General features: G+C 44.4%; 1 protein-coding gene across 6 annotated transcripts in view; it reads left to right on the top strand.

Moving 5' to 3' along the window:
* The first annotated feature begins 1,190 nt into the window (after nt 1-1,190).
* The window catches only part of kmt2a (lysine (K)-specific methyltransferase 2A), a 43,612-nt gene continuing 22,248 nt past the window's right edge, over nt 1,191-22,554 (top strand). For 3 of the 6 annotated variants that reach the window (XM_036001551.1, XM_036001552.1, XM_036001553.1), the window contains exons 1-9: nt 1,191-1,460; nt 13,462-13,534; nt 13,678-17,057; nt 17,668-17,845; nt 19,430-19,658; nt 19,799-20,499; nt 20,597-20,670; nt 20,814-21,050; nt 21,194-21,340. In XM_036001551.1, coding sequence (XP_035857444.1) covers nt 1,215-1,460; nt 13,462-13,534; nt 13,678-17,057; nt 17,668-17,845; nt 19,430-19,658; nt 19,799-20,499; nt 20,597-20,670; nt 20,814-21,050; nt 21,194-21,340 — 5,265 coding nt within the window. In that variant the 5' untranslated portion in view covers nt 1,191-1,214. The remainder of the gene's footprint in view (nt 1,461-13,461; nt 13,535-13,677; nt 17,058-17,667; nt 17,846-19,429; nt 19,659-19,798; nt 20,500-20,596; nt 20,671-20,813; nt 21,051-21,193; nt 21,341-22,554) is intronic. The other 3 variants (XM_036001554.1, XM_036001550.1, XM_031297054.2) reach the window with 2 other exon arrangements.

Below are 22,554 nucleotides of genomic sequence, written 5' to 3'. Positions count from 1 at the left end.
CATTTTTCACTGAGTAAACTATTTTCAAAGTTTAAGATGGTGATAGTGAAAACTTCTATTTCAAAAAATATATATTTTAGATAGAATTTATTTGGTTGTTCAACCAAGTGTATTGAGAAACACTTTCAGGTGGAAATACACAATTGTTATTGGATTTGGTAGTCTTCATCTTTTCGGTCTTACTTTTTCATTGTACTATATACATTTTCATATATGAATTGACTATTTTAACATGTTCATGGTTATAATAATGATTATATTTATTACATATAATTAAACGTTAGTTTAAATGTACCCTTTGCATGTGCTTGGTGGTAGCCAAACTAAATTGTCTTTTGTAGTTAATGGTTAATTACTGTTAATAACTTCGACAAATGCATGTAAAATAACCCCAAATAACTTATATTTTTCTTTTTGCATCAATCCTATTGATTCTCAAAACAAGATTAAGTGTTGGAGAGTATCAGTACCATGATCCACCCACCCAGAGTGAGATGCCAAAATAAAAGTGATTTAAAAGCCTTTAAGGTTTTGCGACTTTCTGAGGGATCTTAACTGTATCAGAAGCTGGGGCCTGTCCCAAAGCCCTCCCTGGAGAGCTTGCAGGTGAGTGCCTGGTGACTAGGCCCAGGGTAGACCTTCTTAAGCTCTATGCATTTTCACAGCAGTTTTTAAAAAGACAATTTATCTTGTAAAAAGTGGTTAGTATGGGTGGTGTTGTTGGGAGTGGGGCAGCAGAGCAATGCTCTTCCCTGGGGTGCAGAATTCATTGCAACGCCCCTGCCCTAATACATAAATGCAGGCAATTATTACAATATGCAGCATAAAATATTGCTTTTTCAGTCGTAGTTTGTATTGTGTCATCTTAGAGTTTGCCGGTTGCAGCTTATAAAAACATTCTCACTCTCCTTGTTTAGGTAACGTTAACTGCACCGCAAACTAACGGTCTTGTCCTTCCTTGTGATTCAAGTGCGAGGCTTCTTTCCCGGGCAAAGCCCCTGAACCTGATTTGGATTCAGCCATGCAGAGTCTGAATAGGGCCGCTGAGAAAATGCATTGTCGGGGTTTCTTCAGTTCCGCCCCGCAACCTGCATAACGACGTGTCGGCCAGTGAGAGCAGAGCGCTTTGGTAGAGGTTGTTTATGTGGAGTGCTGGGTTAGGGTTCCGCCCACCGAGGTATCTCTGATCGCAGGGCAGACAGGCAGAGTGTAAAATGGCGCACAGCTGTCGGTGGCGGTTCCCCGCTCGGCCCGGAGGGAGCTGCAACTCCGGTACCGGGAGGAGAGCGGGCCGAATTAGGGTTACTGCCTCTCTGCGGAGTGTCTCGGGAGCCCACCCTAACGCAGCTGGGCTCGGACCCGGATTTGATGCTGCACTACAGGTCTCTTCGGTTATCGGGAGCAACCTGCAGAAATTTCGGGATGTTTTGGGGGAATCGAGTGACTCGAGCAGCGGGGAGGTAAGCACAGGACAGGAGCCCGATGGTAACCCGGGAGCATCGGTTAGACTGCAGAGCACGAAGAGCCGTTTCTTACATTTCAGATGAAGAGCTATTACGTTGACCATCTTCTCCTCCTCCTCACGTGAAGTGTGGCTCTGAGCAAACTTGTCATTTCCAGGATGCTCAGTTAACTTTGAGTTGGTTGTGTGGCCTTAAACTCCACAGTAACGTGTTATAACGTTCACTTCAGTTACAAACAACACAAACACCAAATGGTTATCCGATTTATGGTCTCTACTGGAAAGAAAGTTTTCTTCTTCCTCAGTGGAGAGTGAGGACAGACGTTACATCCACATAGTTTGGATGAACTGGTGCTAACGTTAAAACACTGTGGAGAAATCCTGGTGTTATCTTGTTAATTACACACAACACTGTTAACACATATACTGGCACATTTGGTGACTAACGTAACGTTACACAGTGTAACAAAGCCGTTATAACTGGTTCACTAGTTAGCTACTTGACATTAGCTTGACGTGAAGCCTTCAGGGCTGGACCTTATAATTCATGTAGATTGAAACAGTAAAAGTTATCATCCCGTATTAGCATTAATATTAATTTCTCACAGTAAAATATGATTTAAACATCTGAGTTTATAGCGACGTCTCATCGTTGTGTAACAGCATGGGACCTTCAAGATAGTATAGTGTAATGTGTTTGAAAACAAGACATGTCAACTTGAAGGAGGCGAGACTACACAATTTTGGTTTGTAACAAGCTAACGTAAACTTAGCGTCTGTCTTCAACGTATCCGAGAAAGGACTGTTCATTTTTCACTTAACTTACTTACAGGTTTCTATTAGATAATCGTTGCCAGTTAAATAGCTTAGTATTTGCAACATGAGCTCAAGAGCTGGCTGTTTGCAGGTGTCAACCTTTCCAGCGAGACTTGGCTAACATAGCTGATTGGTTAGCTTGCAGGCTAGCTGTCTACATCTCACAGCTGAAACTACACCATTATCATCCTGTCGCAAGCGATGTTAAAGTTGCAGGTTTGCACGGGAGATTGCTGTGTTTACCTTCGGCCAGTATATTACTACGTAGCGGGTTAAATCACCGTAGCTAAAGTTGGCGGAGCTTATACACAAAGCTAAATCATTACCATTGCTGTTTGGTGTTAAGCTAGGACAGCTACCATGCTACGCAGTACCGACGCCACGCTAGCCGTCGGGGCTATTGCTGATGCATAGGAAAATGGGAGGTGGACATGTTTTCCCCTTCTCTACACGGCCAGTACGGAGCTAGTACCAAAGTAATATCGGTTTTATAATGCTTGAAGATGCCGTCCGATACACATCCACGTACTCAAAATGAGTCTCTCTTCAGTGTCAAAGTGCTAATAAGAGTATGTCGGCAGGGTTTAGTGTCTAATTTCGCTTCGTTTTTTATCAGAGAAATGAGACTTGCTAGTGACAGTGTGCACGCAGGGCTTGCTACAATAACAACGAGCCCCTTGACGGACCGTGTGATGTGGGGGTGTGTTCGCCTTAGCGAACTACCATCTTCCTTCTTCATGATGAGCAGCATGCGTTCATTGCAGTGGGAGTACACTGTGTGGGGATGTTTACCACCAACTCCAGGGCTCCACAGTCAGACTACTTATTTGGTTGAAGCACGCACAGCAGTATGCATACATGCTAGTTAGGCATTTAAGCATGTTTTGTTATTCTGAACTTGAAAATATGCTTGGATTTTTACATAGTATCATGATTTGGAGATAATAATAATAGCTCCTCTTATAGTGTAGCAGTCAGGCTTAAGTAATTAGGAGTCCCTCCAACCCCTTACTCCTAAAGACTTAAAATATTAACAGTGTTTTGGATGTGTGTAGACAGACTGGACCATTAAACCCCAATGGAACTTGCATTTTATGGAAGGTGTGGACACAGCATGGGGATTTCATTGATTTTATAGTACATTTGTACTTTCAATCAATGCTTCATGGTTTTCTGGAGAAACACAAATTTTACTTAAAATATCAGTTTTGTGTTCAAATGTTTTTTTAAGTCCCTCCCAACCCTGCTTTGAAATACTGACAATGGGTATAACAGTATAACAGTATTTAGGATGTGCAACTTGAATCATATGATGATTTCAGATAATGCATTGTGATTTCCTTGATTATTACATACGTTGATGTTAACGTCAAAGCTTTATGATATTTCAGAGAAACATAAACGTTATGTGAAACATCGTCTTTATAGGCAATGGCTTTTTAAGTTATTAGGAGTCCCGCCTTCCCCTGCTCCAGTGAATGAGAGTATAGCAGTATTTGGGATGTGTGGAGACAGACTGTACCATTAAATCCCCATGGAACCTGAAGCCTATGGAAGTTGCGGACACAGCATGGTGATTTCATTGTGAGGCAGTGTAGTGCCTGTCTGGCCAGACCGGGCAGGATTGTTCAGGCTCACTGCAGCCTGCTGAGCTCACAGGGCGACCCTGAACAGAGCGCCAGCCGGACACTTGGCCACCCCTCCTTCCTCCATCCAGGCAGAAAGACCCAAATCCATTTCAGACAAACACAACCCAGTCTGAGAGGCAGAGCAACTTTTCTTCTGACAGCTGCCACTTTGGAATGGATTACTAAGCCTATTGGGGTGGCTCAAAAGGTTGTGTGTCAGCTGTTGCTGTCCAAATGAAGGCATATGTTAGCTTTTGTATGTTGTAGGGAATTCATTTTCTTGATCCGACCAAATTGCAGTTGGTTAGTTTGGTGCCGAGTGCAGTGCATGTAATTTTTTTTGTAAATGTGTGACCTTATCCACCTCACAACCTCAACCCCAACCTCACTGTCCACCTAATCAGACTTTGTCATCATCATTTTCCCTTTTTGTTCTTGGTCCATTATATCTTGCCTTCTGCTGCATCCATTCTACTCCCATATTATTACCAATGTTTAATCATTCATACAAAAGTGCAGCTGAATAGATGTATCAACCCAAATGTCTCTTTGCCTCACTGGTTTGAGAGAAATAGTGTGTTTGAGTGGAAGGGGCTTCAGTCCAGCAGGTGTTTGGCCTATTTAAATGGCAGCCCCCCCCATCTTTTCCACCCGCTTACCCATCCCCGAGACAGCGTGTGGATTGGAGCAGGAAGCTTTGTGTCTGCTTTTATTCTAGCTCTCACAAAGTGCGGGCGGCTGAAAGAGCACAGGCAGTGATATCAAAGAGTGAGGGGCGACCCCCCTCCTTCCAACGGGACAACACTGGGAGGAGAATTAGTCACAGACCCTCCCATCCATGGCTTTATTCTGCTACAGCAGAATGCTTAGGAGTAGCCTGACTGGGAGAAAGGCAGCAATTGTGTTGTCTTTCTTACTCTTTGTGTGTGTGTGTGTGTGTGTGTGTGTGTGTGTGTGTGTGTGGGGTAGGGGTGTCCCTCAGACTTTATGTCACTTATTTCACTCAGTAGTAGGCGTGTCTTCTTTGTCTTTATTTTGATTAGAACTTCAATTCAAGCTGCCTGCTTGGGTGGGTAGGAGGGGATGTGTGTCTGTGGGTTCCTACCAGCCTGTGTGTGTGTGTGTGTGTGTGTGTGTGTGTGTGTGTGTGTGTGTGTGTGTGTGTGTGTGTGTGTGTGTGTGTGTGAGAGAGCGAGACACCATGCACACGTGCCAATCAGTCTGTTTGTCTTTGCCCAGGAAAGTGTTTGTTTTGGTCTGTGTGCTGTGCTTTCAAGCAAATGTGAAACAGTTGTTTAGTGTTGGGACACTTGAAAAAACAAATGTCCACCTTTTGCTTGGGGCTGACAGGGGTCACAAAGCAGTGCCTCTGTGTAATTCACTCTGGTGGAGGAAACGAGATGTTCTAATCAGTGACTAAAACTGGATCTTCAACTTAAATGCCCTTTGGTATTACTCATATTTGCTACTTTGTATACTTAGTTGTATCTGATTCTTGGATTTTCCCTTTTGCCTTTTTTAAGAGATGTGTCATCAGAGGTGCATATAGGAGTATGAAATCATCACCAATTTACATTCCAGGAAGCTTACTGGAATGTGTCCAAAAAATGTTGTCTTCAGGCTAGTAGGGAAAAATGACTTCTTAAGATGTGTTCTCTAACATCAAACTGACTGATGGGGTCCCAACCTGAAAACTTAACACATCCCTCCCCTCAGTCTGAGCCACATGCCTGTCCTCCTTTTTGTCTTCATTGCTTGTTCTGATGTTTTGTGTTGTCTCAAAGTGGGTAACTTCTGACTTGATGTCAAATCTGATGACATACTGTATATTGCACTTATTGCTTCTCCTGCATAGCCCTGATCTATCCAAACCCCATTCAGAAAACAAGCATTTTAAAAGTTGTTTGCTTGTCGTGTTGCAGACAGACCTGACAAAGTCTTCGTTCATTCAGTCAAAGTTCATCGTACCTCCGAGACATTTCACCAGGATATACGGAAGGGATGCCCCGGCGAGGAAATTTTCCCACCGGTTAATAAACTTGTGACAACACAGGTGTTACCGATTACACTGCACATTTTTCAAGAAAATATATTGGTCAGTGACGCTCAATATCTGCAGAGAGCTTACTTTGATCTCTGGCCTCTCCGGTCGAGCTTTCACTGCGGAGCCGGGCGCAGCTGCACAGTGATCCTGCTGCAAGGCGGCTGCCGGAATTTACAGATTGCCTCATTAACATTAGTAGGTTCCCTATTAAATATTGCCTATTGACACCAAATCCTCCGCCATTCCTCCGTCAGTCATCCTTAAGTTAGTAAGCCAGGGCCAACGTCAGGGTTTGTCCTGGCTCAGATTGGGCCTTTGGGGGGACACATAAAGTGAGGGGTTAGGGGGTTAATTTCCTGCATTCTGATACATTTTTGTGCACCAATTTATGGTGGAAAAGTCTTTATTTATGTGAAGGAAAACACTACATTTAGGAGGCAGGTGGCAATTTAAAATATGAATGCAATAAGACATCAGGGATCTGGGCTCAGATCTGAGTAGGCTACTCAAAGTCCAGCTTGTTTGATTAGTTTAAACACTGCATACTGTACAAGTCTACTTGAAAAGGTGGTCTTGAGTACAGTTCATGCGTACTCAGGTACGCATCAGGTGAAAAAAAAGCCACCAAAACACGGAAGTGGGCTACAACGCGCCTACAAGAAGTTTTTAACCGCTTATGGAACTTAATTGTCACTTTATGTCTTAATGTTGCAGCATTTATTCAGGGACAAACTGAAACCTACACTGTACATTTACTACCGCTTAACAAGTAGCCTAAACTGCTAATTTATTCTCTTCTCTGATTGCCGACAGCTGTCTGCTCTGAGCGCATTCACCGTCACTCTCTCTCACGTACACACTAAGCACTGAGCTGATCCTTAAAGGAGCTAAGCTTCTCGTATACCATGACGATAGCCTGCCAGAACTTCTGGTATTTGGTCCAAAAGTCCGAACCATCCAAAAAAATGCTTTCACGCTAGAAACGAACTGGACCATGGTTCAGTTTGATCCGTACCGAGACCACCTCTTTTCGATGGACCAAGTTTCGGCTGCATGTTCCGAACCTTGGTCTGGGGGAGGTTTCACACCTGTAATGTTGGTTCAAACTGGAAAGTCCGGACCAAACAAGGTAGGTGTGAAAGCCCCTTATATCACAAAACAATCTGTTTATTTTGGATTCATACCACTGTACCAGATTAATACCAAATTAATTCAGCTGATGTGTGACTTGCTAGATACAGTGAATATTGATTTTGGCACACCAGTTATGAAAGTGCCACTCACTGGAAAGCCACAGCTGAGACAGAACGCCTGTAGTTGGTTTTCATCCAGGAAATCCTGGCTCCAATTCTAGCTTAAATCATCGAACTGGGCACTGGTCAGCCTCACCTGGTAGTACTGGAAGCGGCAGTCATCTAGACGCAGTTCCTGGTGAATTTGACCGAGCTGTGTGCGCCTCCGGATGATGATATGAACCCAGATACGACAGTGTTTGGTTTTCAGACGTATCTGGGACGTCCACAACAGGTAGAAAGCAGCAATAGTGGTTATTTTGGCCATGGTTGATAACGGAAAGAAACGTTAGTTATGTTGGTATCTACACTGGTGCGAATAACGCAAGGCAAAAATGTCATGGTACCTTCAGGTACTCTCGTTAAACTAATGGTGCATTCATTTGCGCAACAACAAAAAAACTGAGAAACATAAACTATTCATACATTTGTTTGATTGAATTTCTGCTTATTCAATGTTAGTGTGATGAAGATGGTTACTTTTTTTAATGACATTTATTTGTTTAGAAAACAAAACAAACATTGGCATCGGTATCAACATCGGACAAGTAAAAATTCTACACATAGTTATCGGCTGAGAAATTTGCAATTGGTGCGTGCATCCCTAATTATAACAAATCAATGTGATACTGTACCACCTGCAGCACGCAGGTGGTGATGTGGTAGTGACTTCAGTTTAACACCTGTGAGAAGTAATACCTTTTAGGTGTTCCTGGGTTTTTAAAAGTTAGTATACAACATAGGTTGATTAGTATCATAAGTAATAAACTAGCAACTGTGACTGTGTGACCGAGTTTGCTGATTATGATTGCACAGGTAGTGGTTGGTCTTTTCAATAAGATTTTGATGGCAGTGGTCGTTTTGCTTGCTGCCAAATATGGTAACTGACTTATCAGTGCTGTGTATTGTCAAACTGCTTCTTGAAAAGACCATACAATGTTTGTGTGTTTAACCCATTTACTACTGTTCATGTATACTTAATATTATTTTAAAGTGTTTTCATTTTGCACATTTTTGTGTTGGGTTGCCGTTAGCGGGTTGAAGCTTTGCAGTGATGAAAAAGATTGTACTACCCGTCTTGCATAGCACAATAAATGAAAAGTAGATGAAAAAAACAATGACTACTGGCCTTACATTTTATATACATTCTAGCAACTGGTACTCAGTAAGTGTTCAGGTTTAGTGCCTAGTCGAATTGGTAATGCAGTTAAAAACTGATTTTGAAAAAACGGATTAATGATGTCATAATCAAAACGATGGTTAAGTTCAGGCAAGTATTAATAATTTTATTTATATAGCAAAATCTCATGGTGAAGTTTAGAGAAAGTTTGTTAAATTTTACAAATGTTAGCACTAGCTTTTACTTTGAGACCTAAACCTAGGTCCAGCCTTTGTACGCACATCCACCTCCCAACCTACATACCATTACTTTTTCACTACTTCCTTAATGTTGCCAGAAAATGTAAATAGCTATTGCATTAGCTGTATATGAAGATAATTTGTAGGGGACATGGTCAGCTCATAAAGATTTAATACAAGTTTTTTTTGGTTTGTGAACTTGTTCTTTTATCAGCTTCTGTTAGTCTGTTTTTGTGATGCATTACAGCTTTCATGAGCACCTGAAGGCTAGAGATGTGTGCATATACTCTCACTATTGAGAACTAACATAGATTAAAATTAATCTTAATCAATCTTAGTCTGGGATTCCTTAATCGACTAATGTTAAGCAATTAATAACTTTTCTAGGTTAAAGCCTGGTTTATACCCTGCCTGGGAAACCTGTCCCTAATCTACAGCCCATTGTCAATAACCATTTGGATTTCTTCTAAATGTTGTCTTTAAAGGCAGTAAAAGTCCCGTTAGCTTTCTCAGAGTGCATAGTGCTGTCAAAATAATATAGAGACGGATACCTCAAACTAAATTCACATCCGTTTCAAAACTTTCAGGGACAGTCCCTCGCACCTCTTGAAAATTATAATGTTGCTTCCACAATGACTCAGATTGGTTTCCCTTTCTCTATCTTTGAGCGATTCATATCAAGTCATTTATGCATTGATCAGTTACATGAGATGTGACAGACCAGCAGGGAAGTTAACCTGCTCAGGTTTTCATGGTGAGACTGACAGCAAAAGCCAGCAAAGATAAGGAAGAACTTGGAACAGTTGTGTTCAAAAACATTCTTGTACACTCCTCAGCTGATGAAATGAAAAGGAGAAAAGAGAAACACAGGTCTTTCTATTAACCTTTTTACCCCTTGCATGTTGCAAGGCAACATAGTACATGAACCTTACCATGCTAGTCTACTACAGTGTTTGTTTACTTCTTGAAGTTACCTCCCTGTGCCTGCCCTACTATTGAGCTCATGGTGAGCCTTGTGTTTCACACGCTGCTGCTCTGTGCACGGCAGCCAGTGGGCAGGAAGCAAGCAAGCGAGCAATGAGTGAGTGACTGAATATGTGTTTGGGAGCATGGCAGAGAACAGGAGTAAGGGGGGAGGAAAGGGGAGGCTTCTTGTGTGTGGGAGGCCTGTTTAGATTGGTTTTTGGCAAGCTTCTGCATGAGCATGTTTAAACCCCAAACCCCTTTCATCCTCAGTGCTCCCAGGAGACGACTGCGCTCCCTCTGTTGTTGATGGTGCATGTGGTCAAGATGCTGCTTCCTTGTCTTTTTTCTCTCTCCTCTTCACCCTCCTCCTCCCACAGCCCTCCTCCTTTTTCACTCATGTTTGCTTGCTTGTGTAGCCTTTGCTCCCCTCCCCCGCATCTTCACTCCTATGTTCTGCTTGTTTAGAGCTTGCTGTGCAGTTCAGGCACCGAGGGGGTGTGTCATAGTGTTTCTCTAACCGTGTGTGTGTGTGTGTGTGTGTGTGTGTGTGTGTGTGTGTGTGTGTGTGTGGGGCTGACAGAATCAGGAGGTACAGTACATGTGAGTGTGCGTGTACATGAACCTGTGCAGTCCGCTCTATCGCGTTGTGATGTCATTGACTGCTACTCGCACTATCACAGCGAGTCAGAGCCGGCCGTTGGTACTCCACCCCCCTCCGCTCTGCAACAACACCAACCAAGAGCAGCAGCTTGCTCAGAGAGGAGAGGATGCTGGTATTATTGTGGGGAGAGGGAAAGAGGAGAGAGAAGTGTAAGGAGATAAGGAGTGGAGGATGCTCAAATCAGTATTGCCTGCCAGGATAAACAGCATGATTGACTATCTGTTATTGTTGTTTATTTATATGTAGAACAGATGAAAGAGACAGTTTTGTAGCAGACATTAGTGGTTTAAATATTTTTTTTTAGTTAGATTCCTCAGTGTGCATGATTCAGACACATTTATCTATCAGTCATATTGCAATGTGTGTAACTCTTAGGTGGTGCAAAGCAGTTTGCATGTGCACACCCTTGCATTGACGACACTTGGATAGCAGCTGCTCTACAAACTGGGCCAACGAGACCTTAACTGCATCCCCACACACTGCTATAAATAAACATTATGAAATGACATGCTCACCTCCACTCTTAAACACACACACTGATTGCAAGAAGTAGTGGCTTGGATCAGGATAATGAGGAATGAGGATGTTAATCATCCTCCAATGATTTCTTTGTTGCACATCTCAAGGCTTCACTGAGGCATCAGAGAAAGGATTGATGATGTACACCTGTACATATCACATTTACAGTTGCATCCATCATTTCTTGAACCACCACCATTGAAATTAAGTCACAATAAGATTAACAATTAAGTTCAATAAGTGAAATATCGAATGAAATTTGTGATGTATTTGCTTAATTTTTTTCTGGAATGTAGTAGCTTACGTTTTTGTTGTGCAAGAACATGACAAGTAATTACAGCCTGTTTAATCTGCCAGGTTAGGTTCTCATTTGCTTTTTGATACATCATTAGATCCAGTGCCTGATAGATGGGTGATGAGTCGTTGTCGGTGTTACTTCAATATGTTTTATTGCACTTGTTCTAAAGTAATAACACCTATGTTCTTCTGGCACATGTGACACAGTCGTGTTTTTAATGTCATGGAGTGATAGGTGAAAAAAAGTTGAAAATAGTTTATCTTTTGAGGCAACAAAAGTCAAAATATAGTATAATATCTTGCCAACTAAACCTAGCACAAAAAGTAAGGAAATTTGTGTTTGGTAGATTATTTCTCTGTGGTAACAATGATTTTTGGCAATACATTTTATACTGTTGGAAAGCCTGTTTAGATCCCTTTGAAATGGTGCCCCATTTGTAAGGAACATGCATTTGTGGGATGAGCAGCAGCGCTGAGTATGTGGGTTGCACCCATGAAATATTTGCCAAATCTTCTCTGCCAATGCCAAACAGCTTATTCTGCCATTTACTCGTTTGGTGGATTGGATGATTGAAGTTTGAAGGAACAAGACATATTGGAAATTTAACAATGTATTCATTTCACAAACAGGAGCCTCAGTAGCGTGTGGAAGAACCATACACAGCCACAGCAGCCTGGCACTTCCTCCTCATGCTGGTCACCAGCCTGGTCACCCACTGCTGTGGAATGGCATCCCATTCTTCAACCAGCATTTGTCGCAAGTCAGCCAATGTGGTTGTGTTGGTCACTCTGGCGCGAACAGCACGCCCAAGCTGATCCAACAAGTGTTCAGTGGGGTTGAGGTCAGGACGGCTGGCAGGCCGTCCCATCCTCTCCACTCCCACATTCTGGAGGTAATCTCTGATAAACCCCACCCTGTGGGGGCGAGCGTTGTCATCTTGGAGGATAGAGTTCGGTCCCAGACTGTGGAGATATGGGATTGCCATTGGTTGCAGAATCTCATCTCTATATCTCTGTATATATCTATTGTTTTTCCAGTGAGGGAGATGCCGCCCCACACCATCACACTGCCTCCACCAAAAGGTGTTACTCTATCGGTGCAGCAATCAGCATAGCATTCTCCGCGTCTTCTCCACACTTTGACCCTACAATCCAACTCATCATCCAATCCATCAAACACCAAACCAGTCAATGGCAGAATAAGCTGTTTGGCATTGGCAGAGAAGATTTGGCAAATTTTTCAAAGGCGCAATCCAGATACTCAGCGCTGCTGCTCATCCCACAAATGCATGTTCCTTACAAATGGGGAACCATTTGAAAGGGAACTAAACAGGCTTTCCAACGGTATAAGCTTTATTGCCAAAAAGCATTGTTACCACAGAGAAATAATCTACCAAATACAAATTTCCTTACTTTTTGTGCTAAGTTTATTTGATGAATAAACTGGATAAAATGTGTTATAGGATGACTCCTAATGTCTTTGAAGATGCTCTTTAATTTAACGTAACTAACAGGCCAAACATGTCCTTCAGTTCAGAAAAACTTAAACTAATGAACAATGTCCTGTCAGCCTCAGCTTTCTTGGAGATTATTCATTACCTTATGCATGGTAACATGGGAAGCATGTCATACTAACATGGTAAATGTCAGCATATTACCATGCAAACAAATTTAGGGTAATGTTAGCAAAGTGACATGCTAACATGTGTGTCAACATCCAACAGTAGACTTTTATTAAAAGTACAGTACTTCTGAGGCTGTCAAAGCTGAGACTGATGAAAGTTTAACCAAAGCTGACAATGTACAGTCTGATAAGCTCCATCTGAGATGTTAACTGTACGTAGGATAAACCCTTTACATTTAGACAACAGCATTGCCTTTCCTCTGGTGCCACCCTCAAGCCACACTTCAAATTTCTTTGCCTCACTAGTGGAAAGGGGTGTAATCTGATGTGTAATGAGCATTAAAACCTTACAAGGCTGCTCAAATGGTTATAGAATATATGCTTCTTTTTCTTTTGTGTGTCTTTGCTCTGGCTGTCTTTCTAGCTGTCTATGTATGACCAACCACCTTAGCATTTTCCTGTCCTCAGGGAGCAGGAACGCAGTACGGCGTGTTAGTCACCCAGTAAGATTTGGTCTGTTGTGGTTTGAGCTTTCTCCAACTGTTGACCTGTCATCTCAAAAGCCAGAGAAACATGAGAACACCAGAGTAAGCCAGCAGGCAAAAGTGAGATTTAGGACATCATTATAGCCTATAGCCTGACTTCAAAAATGACTCAAGTGTTGCACATCTAGGCCAACTGACAATTATGTGCCATGATGGATGATTTGACCTGTTAAACAACATTTCTTCTTCCCTCAATTTTAGCATTACAAAAACTGTATGGTCACAAAAAAGTGTTCTTTTTTATGTAGGAAGAAGCGTTTGGAGGATTTGGACCAGTGGCTGAGCAGAAAAGAATACAGAGCCCTTCAACAACCCCTTCAGGTAAAGTTACTTACAAGTAACTCCCTACTGATTCATCAGGGACCTTCCTATTGTCTCGAGATGCCTATGCCTGTAAAGGTTGTCTATATCTAACGCTTCCATGCTAACTAAATGGCCTCTGTTTTGTTCTCTGGTTTTATCAGCAGGCCCACCCATACAGGAGAAGAAGCCTAGAGGCCGTCCCCCACGGGCCCTAACTGCCCAGAAAGCTGCTGCAAGTCTACCTTCCCCCTCCTCCCTTCCCTCCCCCACACAGGCGAAACCTGAGGGCTCTGAAAGGCCATCTGAGAAGGTGAAAAGGCTGCCTGGGAGGCCACCTGGCACCGGGGAAAAGAGAAGAGGTCGACCCCCGTCTTCAAGTAGCAAGAAAGCTTGGAGTGCAGGCAGCCATGCAGCAGGGGAGGACAGTAGACAGGCTGGGTCTGAGTTGGGCATGGACACAGAGGAGGACAAGGACAGAAAGGGCGCCAGGAGGACGCCACTGGGCTCTGCTCAGCCATATGACACAGAGGCAAAGATTCCCAAAGGTGGGCGGGGTGAATCCAAAGTTACCAACCTGAAGAGGCTGAGAGCAACTAAACTTGCCCCTCTCAAGTCACGGCTCAAGACGTTGCCTGGTGTACCCAGACGCAGACGCGGGCGACCGCCCTCAGCTGAGCGTCTCAAAGCTGAGGCGGCAGCTGCTGCTGCTGCTGCTGCTGCACAGCTGTCTACCTCCATTGAATGTGGGGAAGGGAAACATAAGGTCTTTAGGGTCAGAGGGGGGGATAGAGGCACGGAACCACACACTCCTCAGCAGCCCATGCTGAGGAGTGTGGATGGTGCTGAGGAACAGGACTCTTCCAATCCACCTGCCTCCCCGTCTCCCTCCAAGCCAGGCAGGACAGTGGGCCTCAGAAAAAGCCCTCGCCATAGAAAGCCTGTTAGGATTGTCCCCTCTTCTAAACGCACTGATGCAACCATTGCTAAACAGCTGCTGCAGCGCGCTAAGAAAGGAGCGCAGAAGCGACTGGAGAAAGGAGCTGTAGCCATCGGGGGTAGTGGGACAGGAGCCATTGACGCTGGCATCAGGAAGACCCAACTAAAGAACATCAGGCAGTTCATCATGCCTGTGGTCAGCACTGTCTCCCTTCGCATCATCAAAACCCCCAAGCGCTTCATTGAAGATGAGGGCAGCTTTGGAGCTCCGCCACCTCATATGAAGATAGCACGGTTAGAAACAACCCCCTTATCTGTCTCCACATCTGCCCAACCCACCTCCACCACTTCCTCTTCCCACTCTCCTGTACTGGTCTCCTCTACACCTGCTGTTAGTAGCACTGGCACCGCTGCTCCAATTGACTCCCTCCCCCCTCCTCCACCTCCTGCCCCTATCCCCACTGTTCCATCAACAGCCGCCAGTCTGCTCAACAGCAACACCAACAACGCCGCCAATGGGCGATTTAGCAGTAGTGCAGCATCTTGTGGCTCAAGTGCTGTGTCGCAACATTCTTCCCAGCTCTCCTCTGCAGAGTCTTCCAGGTCCAGCAGTCCCAGCTTGGATGACTCATCATGCGACTCCCAGGCTTCTGAGGCCACACAGGCTTTGTCAGAGCCAGAGGATCACTCTCCGTCCTCGCAGGGAGAGAGGGAGGCCAACCTGGTACACAGCTCACGGCCTCCCTCTCCTCCCTCTGAGCCAGAGCACGTGTTGGCAGAGAGAAGTCGGCGAGGTCGGAGGGGACAGGGGGTCGGCAGGGGAAGCCAGAGCCAGAGGGTGAGAGAGACTCTTAGCAGTGGGGCTAAAAAACCTATAATCAGCCCACCAACAGGAGTGCTGATGTCCTCCTCTACACTTGTAAATTCCCAGCAAGCTTCATCCACAGCCTCCTCCTCTTCTTCACCTCCACCTCCCCCTCTCCTCACCCCTCCACAGCCTCCACAGTCAGCTTCTTCCAATACAGCTGCTATCAGTGAACACCACTCGCAGTCACCCTGGATGACTCACCCCATCCCCCCATTCCTGTCTGGACCGTCAGTGCTGTCCAGCTTGTCAGACAAACGAAGCCGCTCAATTCTGAGGGAGCCCACCTTCCGCTGGACGTCCCTGTCCCACACTGAACAGCAGTACTTTTCCTCAGCTAAATATGCAAAGGAGGGCCTCATTCGCAAGCCCATATTTGACAACTTCCGCCCTCCTCCTCTCACGGCTGAAGACGTGGGGCTGTTGCCCCAAGGTGTTAGTGGAGCAGGGGGAGCTGCTCCAGTGGTGTTCCCTGCACCAGGCAGTGGAACAGGAACAGGGACACGTCTATTTGCCCCTCTTCACTCACACACTCACCACCAACATCCCTCTTCATCCCGTTTTGATCCACCACACCAGAAGCGCAGCCCTTTGCTTCGTGCTCCACGGTTTACACCCAGCGAGGCCCACTCTCGGATATTTGAGTCTGTTACACTGCAGTCGTCTTCTGGAAGCAGCCCTGGCTCTCTCTCCCCACACCAGACGTCCTCTAGCTCCAGCAGAACCTCGCGGCGCAGGAGACGACCGGTCTCGGGAACAGTACGTAGCCACCCGCGGTCTCCTTCCCACTCAATGACCAGACGCAGCAGTCAAATAGGAGGCCCGATGTCTATGGGGAAAGGCTCCCCTGAGATGTCTGTGCTGATAGGCTCTGTCTCCTGTAGTAACTCCAGCTCTTTGCCAGGGGTTTCTGCAAGTCCACTAGCCACTAGTGCCTTAACTCCTCCTTTCAGCACCTTCTCCACTGTATCCATGGGTCTGTCCCCACAAGGGACACCTGATAGCAGGAGAGGGGCTGCTGGAAACCCACCTCCTTTGTCAACTGCATCATCCACTTCTTCACCACTTTTCCCTATCTTTCCTTCCAGTGCCCAGGACACAGGGCGAGGAGCTGGGAAAGGAGGTAAAGAAAAAAGCTTGTCAGCTCCCCAGGAACCTGCTTCAAAGGAAAAAGAAAGGGATTCTGAGAAAAATCGAGAGAAAGAGAAGGAAAATAAGAGGGAAGGGAGGAAGGATTTGGAGAAAAGAAGTAAAGTTTCTACACCAGACGGCTCCCCCAATGCACCTTCCAGCATGTTTACTGTGGACGGGAGGGACTCCGAAGATGCTCTTTTATCTATGGCCACAAAAAAGGCTCCAGGGAGAAAAAAATCAACATCAGTTGATATGGTTTCTGACACTGCTTCCTCAGATTTGCGTGGGACCCCTTCCACTGTTCCCATGTCCATTGCTAAAGGACGTCTATCTAAGAAAGGCAGACCCTCTGAGAAAGGAGCAGAGATGGAGGATGGGGAAAAGGAGAAAGAGAAACAAAGTGCTTCTAGCCAGCAGACGGCAAGCCTTCCTGGGCAGCCAGGCAGACAACAGCTCCCTGTTTCCTCTCTTGGATCAATGTTGGCACAGGCAGAGAAACAGCCTGTGACCGACAAGCGGGTAGTTGGACTACTGAAGAAGGCCAAAGCCCAGCTCTTTGAGATAAAGAAGAGTAAGCTGAAGCCTGCAGAGCAGACGAAGGGCCAGGTCAGTTTTTCGTCATAGTTATTGTTTCTCCTCAACAAAGCCTCTCTGTTTCTCTCATTCTCATCATATAGCCACAAGCAGGTGACTTTTACATGATGCTATGAATATTTGCTATATATAGAAATATGTGTTTATATTCAAAGTGAAACTTGATAATAGGAAAGTCCCACAGAGGGTGTTACTCAAGGGGAATTCTGTTTGCCTCATACATTATGCAGAAAGCAACACTGGCTGTGCTTTTGAAAGTTTTTTTTCCAGAATATAGCCCTCTGTTATTTTACTGTTAATCTAAACATTAGATGGTTATAGGCAGTCATTGCACATTTTCAACAAAAGAAAAATTCCCTGTCCCAGTTGTCATCATCAGCCTTGGCCCAGCCTCTAGCGTTGACACTCTCTGCCACCTCATCCTCATATTTATTAAACATTGTGCAGAGATAATGGTTTAACAACAACTGAAATTAACTTAAGAAGGGCATAAACAGCATCCCAAAAGCTCAACTTGTTGCATTTGTGGTGGTGTATGATTGTCTGTGCAATTGTGATTATTATGAAGCATGCTCTTCAAATATCTGTCTCACTTTTTGTGGTGATGTGTGCTTGTGAGCAGGGTCAAGAGAGTGACTCGTCAGAGGCCTCGGTCCGCGGTCCACGCATCAAGCATGTATGTCGTCGTGCAGCTGTGGCTCTTGGCCGTAATCGGGCAGTGTTCCCTGACGACATGCCCACACTTAGTGCCTTGCCCTGGGAGGAGAGAGAGAAGATCCTATCTTCCATGGGGAATGATGGTGAGTCACACTCAACTTACCTCTCATTTGACCTGCATGTGGATTACAACCTCTTAGCTGTCACACACGCTGTAACAATTGTATTGATAGCAGTACAGGGAAATACTGAATAAGAATCGATAAAACTTTACACAAGACTTGCCTAATCTGAGTGGGGGCTTTTGTTAGCACCACTGCTCAACATAGATTTAAGGTTTGTTTGGGTGATGTGTTGACGGGTTTAATGTAAAGTAGGTGTGTGCCATATCATATTGATCACGATAACACCGGTATAATTCCTAATGTCATACAGAAATTCCTATCATGATAATGGCAGTATTCTGACGTGTTGACATAATGATGTCATAGCGTTACGCACAGCAACAACACTATTGGCTGAAAGCGAAATAGCTACCTGCTCCACAGTGGAGGATGAGCTAGTTCCAAAAAGGGAAGTGTGGAAGTGGTTTGGTTACAAAATATCAGCTATACAACAAACTACGGTAATAATAAGCACAACAACAAACTTATTTAACCACCTCAAGCAGAAGCACCGGGTATTTATATGTCTGCGTGAACGTAACAGTTTGCTTTCATATTCATTAAAAAACTAAACAAAAATTATCTTAGTTCTTTAGTTAGTAAAAATAAACAAAAACAATAATAATAATACCATCAAGAATATTGTTATCGCAGAAATACTCTGAAATATCAGGATATTACTTTAGGGCCCCATCGGCCACCCCTAATGTAAAGCACTCTGATTGACTAGAACTAGTCTGAGGTGAGCATTTATGACCCAACATCTGTGTGAGTCCTGAAAAAGTTCTGAAGCATGCGGTGATGATGGACTAATCACAACAGCAGAGAAATCCAGTCATCAATGAGAGCACAAGTACACAGTGAAGTGGTGATGGAACGAGCAGAGTTTGGCTGCATCCTTCCTGTTATTTTGACTGCTTTCATGCCATGTGGGAAAATGTGAGTTGTTGGGAGGCAAGAGGGCCTGATGCCGGTATCAATAGCTCAGTTTTATCATTCCCATGTTTGCCTGGTCATTTAATCTGAGCACATCTGTGTTTTAGACAAGCTCCTGGACATCTCACATTATAGTATGTGTGACATAGTAGATGTATTCAGCTACATTTTAAATGGAAGTGTTTCTTTCCATTGAAACTCTAGCTATGATTACTGTTCACACAGCTGAGAAGAAAACGTAAAAGCCTTGATTTTCACTAGTTTTAAGATTTAAGATTGAGCAAAAAATTTGAGCTGTCCATTGAACAACAGGAACAGTGTATCCTACCTTGAGGAGATTGTAATACAATGTGAGGCAGACACTGAAGTGCTATCATTTAAGGCAATATGTCATATAAAATGATCCTTAATCCAATGTTTACGCGTGTTAAATTATTGGCTGTATTAGTTCAGTTTTTTTCTACAACATTGTAAATTTGTAATTCTTAAATGTGCTTAGCAACACTTTGCATTTCTGACCAGGCCCAAAAACCTTTTGGTGTCTTAAAACCCTGATGATTCAAGTGAATCCTGTACTACTGTGCGTCAGTAATGGTGATCTCTCTTGTGATGTATCTCTTCTTACAGACAAGTCATCAGTAGCAGGCTCCGAGGAGGCAGAGCCTCAGTCCCCTCCCATAAAGCCACGGGAGACACGGCAAAAGGCCGTTCAAGAAGCTCCTCCCAAGAAGGGGCGCCGGTCGCGACGCTGTGGCCAATGCTCAGGCTGCCAAGTTCCAGAAGATTGCGGTGTCTGTACCAACTGTCTCGACAAGCCTAAATTTGGAGGACGAAACATTAAAAAGCAATGCTGCAAGTGAGTCTTAGTTGATGAGCTGTTTGACACAATATATTATTGTAATTTTTAAGCAAGTCTTAAATAACATTTCATAACAAATTCATTTTTAATGGGATTTTTAAGAAATTAAAAGGTTGAATTTTGTCACTGTCTTACAGGATGAGGAAGTGTCAGAACTTGCAGTGGATGCCCTCAAAGATGTTTCTTCAGAAGCAAGGCAAAGGCAAGAAAGACAAGAAAAAGAACAAGTTGTCTGAGAAGAAGGAGGGTCTCAATCCGGTAAAAGGACCGATCTCAGACTCTGGCCCTAAACCCACTCCTGCACCACCAAAGGAGGAGCCTCCCCGCAAAAAGAGTGAAACTCCTCCACTCAAGATGGGAGAGGAGAAGTCAAGACAGCAGCCATTGTCAAAGCAATCATCTCCAGCCCTCGCATCTTCCCCTGCCCCAGTGGAACCCCCTCAGGTGCCCAGCACAGTCGCAGCCCATACTCAGTCTCCAGCCCTGACACCAGATGCCCAACAGCTCTCAGTCACGAGCAGTGTCACCAGTAAAAAGGGACACAAACCACAGCAGTCTGTACCAACCTCTTCCTCCTCGTCCTCGTCATCCTCCTCTTCCACTTCGTCATCTTCTTCATCCTCATCATCTTCCTCCCCGTCATCTTCATCCCAGAATTCCCCCTCCCAGTCTACGCAATCTCATCAACCGTCACAACAACAGCAGCAACGTCCTCTTACCAGTCAGGCCACGTCAAAAAAAGATGCTTCACCCAAGATTCCTCTGAGCGAGCCCAAGAAGAAGCCCCAGCAGCACTCATCACAACAGCAGAGCTCAGCTACAACCTATTCAGATACAGGTAAAAAACTGGTCACTCTTTAAAAAAAATAATATATATATATATATAGTATAATTAACTTCTTATTTGAATGTTATGTCCTGTCTCTTTTTCATAGTTGAATCAAAACAGCTGAAAAAGCCCACATCTCGCTCTGTTCCTCCATCTCCTAAACAGAGACTAAAAGACAAGGTAAGAAGTAGTCAATGTGTGAGATTTATCCAATTGCTTTTTTATTTTTTTCATGTCTTTTATTTCTCACTGTATAGATTACGTATAATTTCGGATATTCACCCTCTTCTGTCACTCTCCTCTTGTCTGTTAAACACAAGAAGCCGCTCACCACTAAACCCACCAGCAGCAGTACTTTAAACTGGCTAAGCACTCCCTCGACTAGGGGCCAGGCGAAGTCCAGAGCGCCCTGCGACGGAGTGCATCGTATCAGAGTGGATTTTAAAAGGGACCATGATGTGGAGAAGGTGTGGGAGGCTGGCGGCCTCAGCCTGCTCACCTCTGTGCCTGTTACGCCCCGGGTGCTCTGCTTCTTATGTGCAAGCAGTGGAAATGTTGAGGTAATAAAAATGGTCATTGCGTTGAAAACGTTTGCTTTTGAATTTCTTGTCCGAGCAATGGTTAAACCTATATTCTAACAGTCTGTCTTTCTCCGCCTACCTTTCCCTATGTGTTGTTTCTCTCTCTTTCTCTCTATCTATAGTTTGTCTTCTGCCAGGTATGCTGTGAACCGTTCCATCTCTTTTGCCTGGGGGAGTCAGAGCGCCCTCTCCAGGAGCAGTTTGAGAACTGGTGTTGTCGACGATGCAGGTTCTGCCAGGCCTGTGGACGCCAGCACCAGAAAACTAAAGTAAGCCATTCAGTACAGTTCTGTTCATTTGAGAGTTGTACACAAAAGAAGCTTAGTGTGGAGTGACAGTGTGTAAAAATTGGACAATCTTCCCTAGAAAGAAGCCTGCTAGCCTTGCCAGCAAACAGCACTTAATCAGCTTCTTGGATTCCTGCCATGATTTTATTATTTAACTCAAGTCCTGTGTAAAATGTGCATGGTGTGAGCCTTGTATGCACATGATCTGAATGCTAAGAAATGGATTTCTGGCAACTAGAAATAAATCTCTACCTAAACGGGCATTACGTCATTTATTACTTTGATTGGCTTGTATCTGTGACCAAAGAACTGCCTCGACAGCAGCAGGTCTCTGGCACTCTCTGATTTCACAGCAGTGCATGGCACTGAGAGCCGGAAATTTCAGCTCCTGGTGAGGCTACTGGAATTTCAAGCTGCTACAGATACATAATATCTCACACAAATGTGATCTTAAAAATCCTACTTAAAGGTGCCCTATGAAGTTTCAAAGTTTCTGTTTCCATTCAGTATTACTCACCTAACATTTTCACACATTTTCTTTGTCCTTGAGGCCTAACAAACGTGTTGAGCGCATTCCCTTCCTCAAAAAACATTTGCAAAGTGGATTTTAAAGCCTACATTGTTTACATCAACATTTACTTGCTAGCAGTCTTCTTCTTCTGCTCTGCCTTTGCTGGCACATTGCTGTGTTTCTTGGCACGTTACCGCCACCTGTAGATCAGTGGAATAGTGTGAAACCATTGGCAGGAATGTGTATCGCGTCACCTGCATGCGGATGCAGGTGCACCCTTGTACAAGTGGACGAGAACAAACAAAACAGGGACCCACACTTAAAAAATATTGCTCCATAGCGCTACTAGTGGCCAAAAAAATCCACAGGATACCTTTAATGCACCTTAAACTTTAAAGGTGCTCTAAGCGATGTTGGGTGGCGTTACTTCTTGTTGACATTTAAAGTATTGTCAAACAAAACGAGGCTAGCTCGCCCCTCCCTCCTCCTCATTCTGTCCCCTCCCCCTCCCTTCCGTGCTTCCGCGCACTAACCCCCCCAACCCCCACCCCAAAATCCTTCTTGTCGGTTATTGGCTGGAACGCTGAAACTCTGTTTGTTATGTTTCGTGGTGCAGGTTGGCACAGTTTGTTTTTATTGCCGTTTGTGGAGCCTGGGCTGTCTACAGAGACCACGTTTTTTTACA

Source organism: Sander lucioperca, chromosome 5 (assembly GCF_008315115.2).
Source record: "Sander lucioperca isolate FBNREF2018 chromosome 5, SLUC_FBN_1.2, whole genome shotgun sequence".
NCBI classification, from domain to species: Eukaryota; Metazoa; Chordata; class Actinopteri; order Perciformes; family Percidae; genus Sander; species Sander lucioperca.
This window is presented reverse-complemented; position numbering and strand designations above follow the sequence as displayed.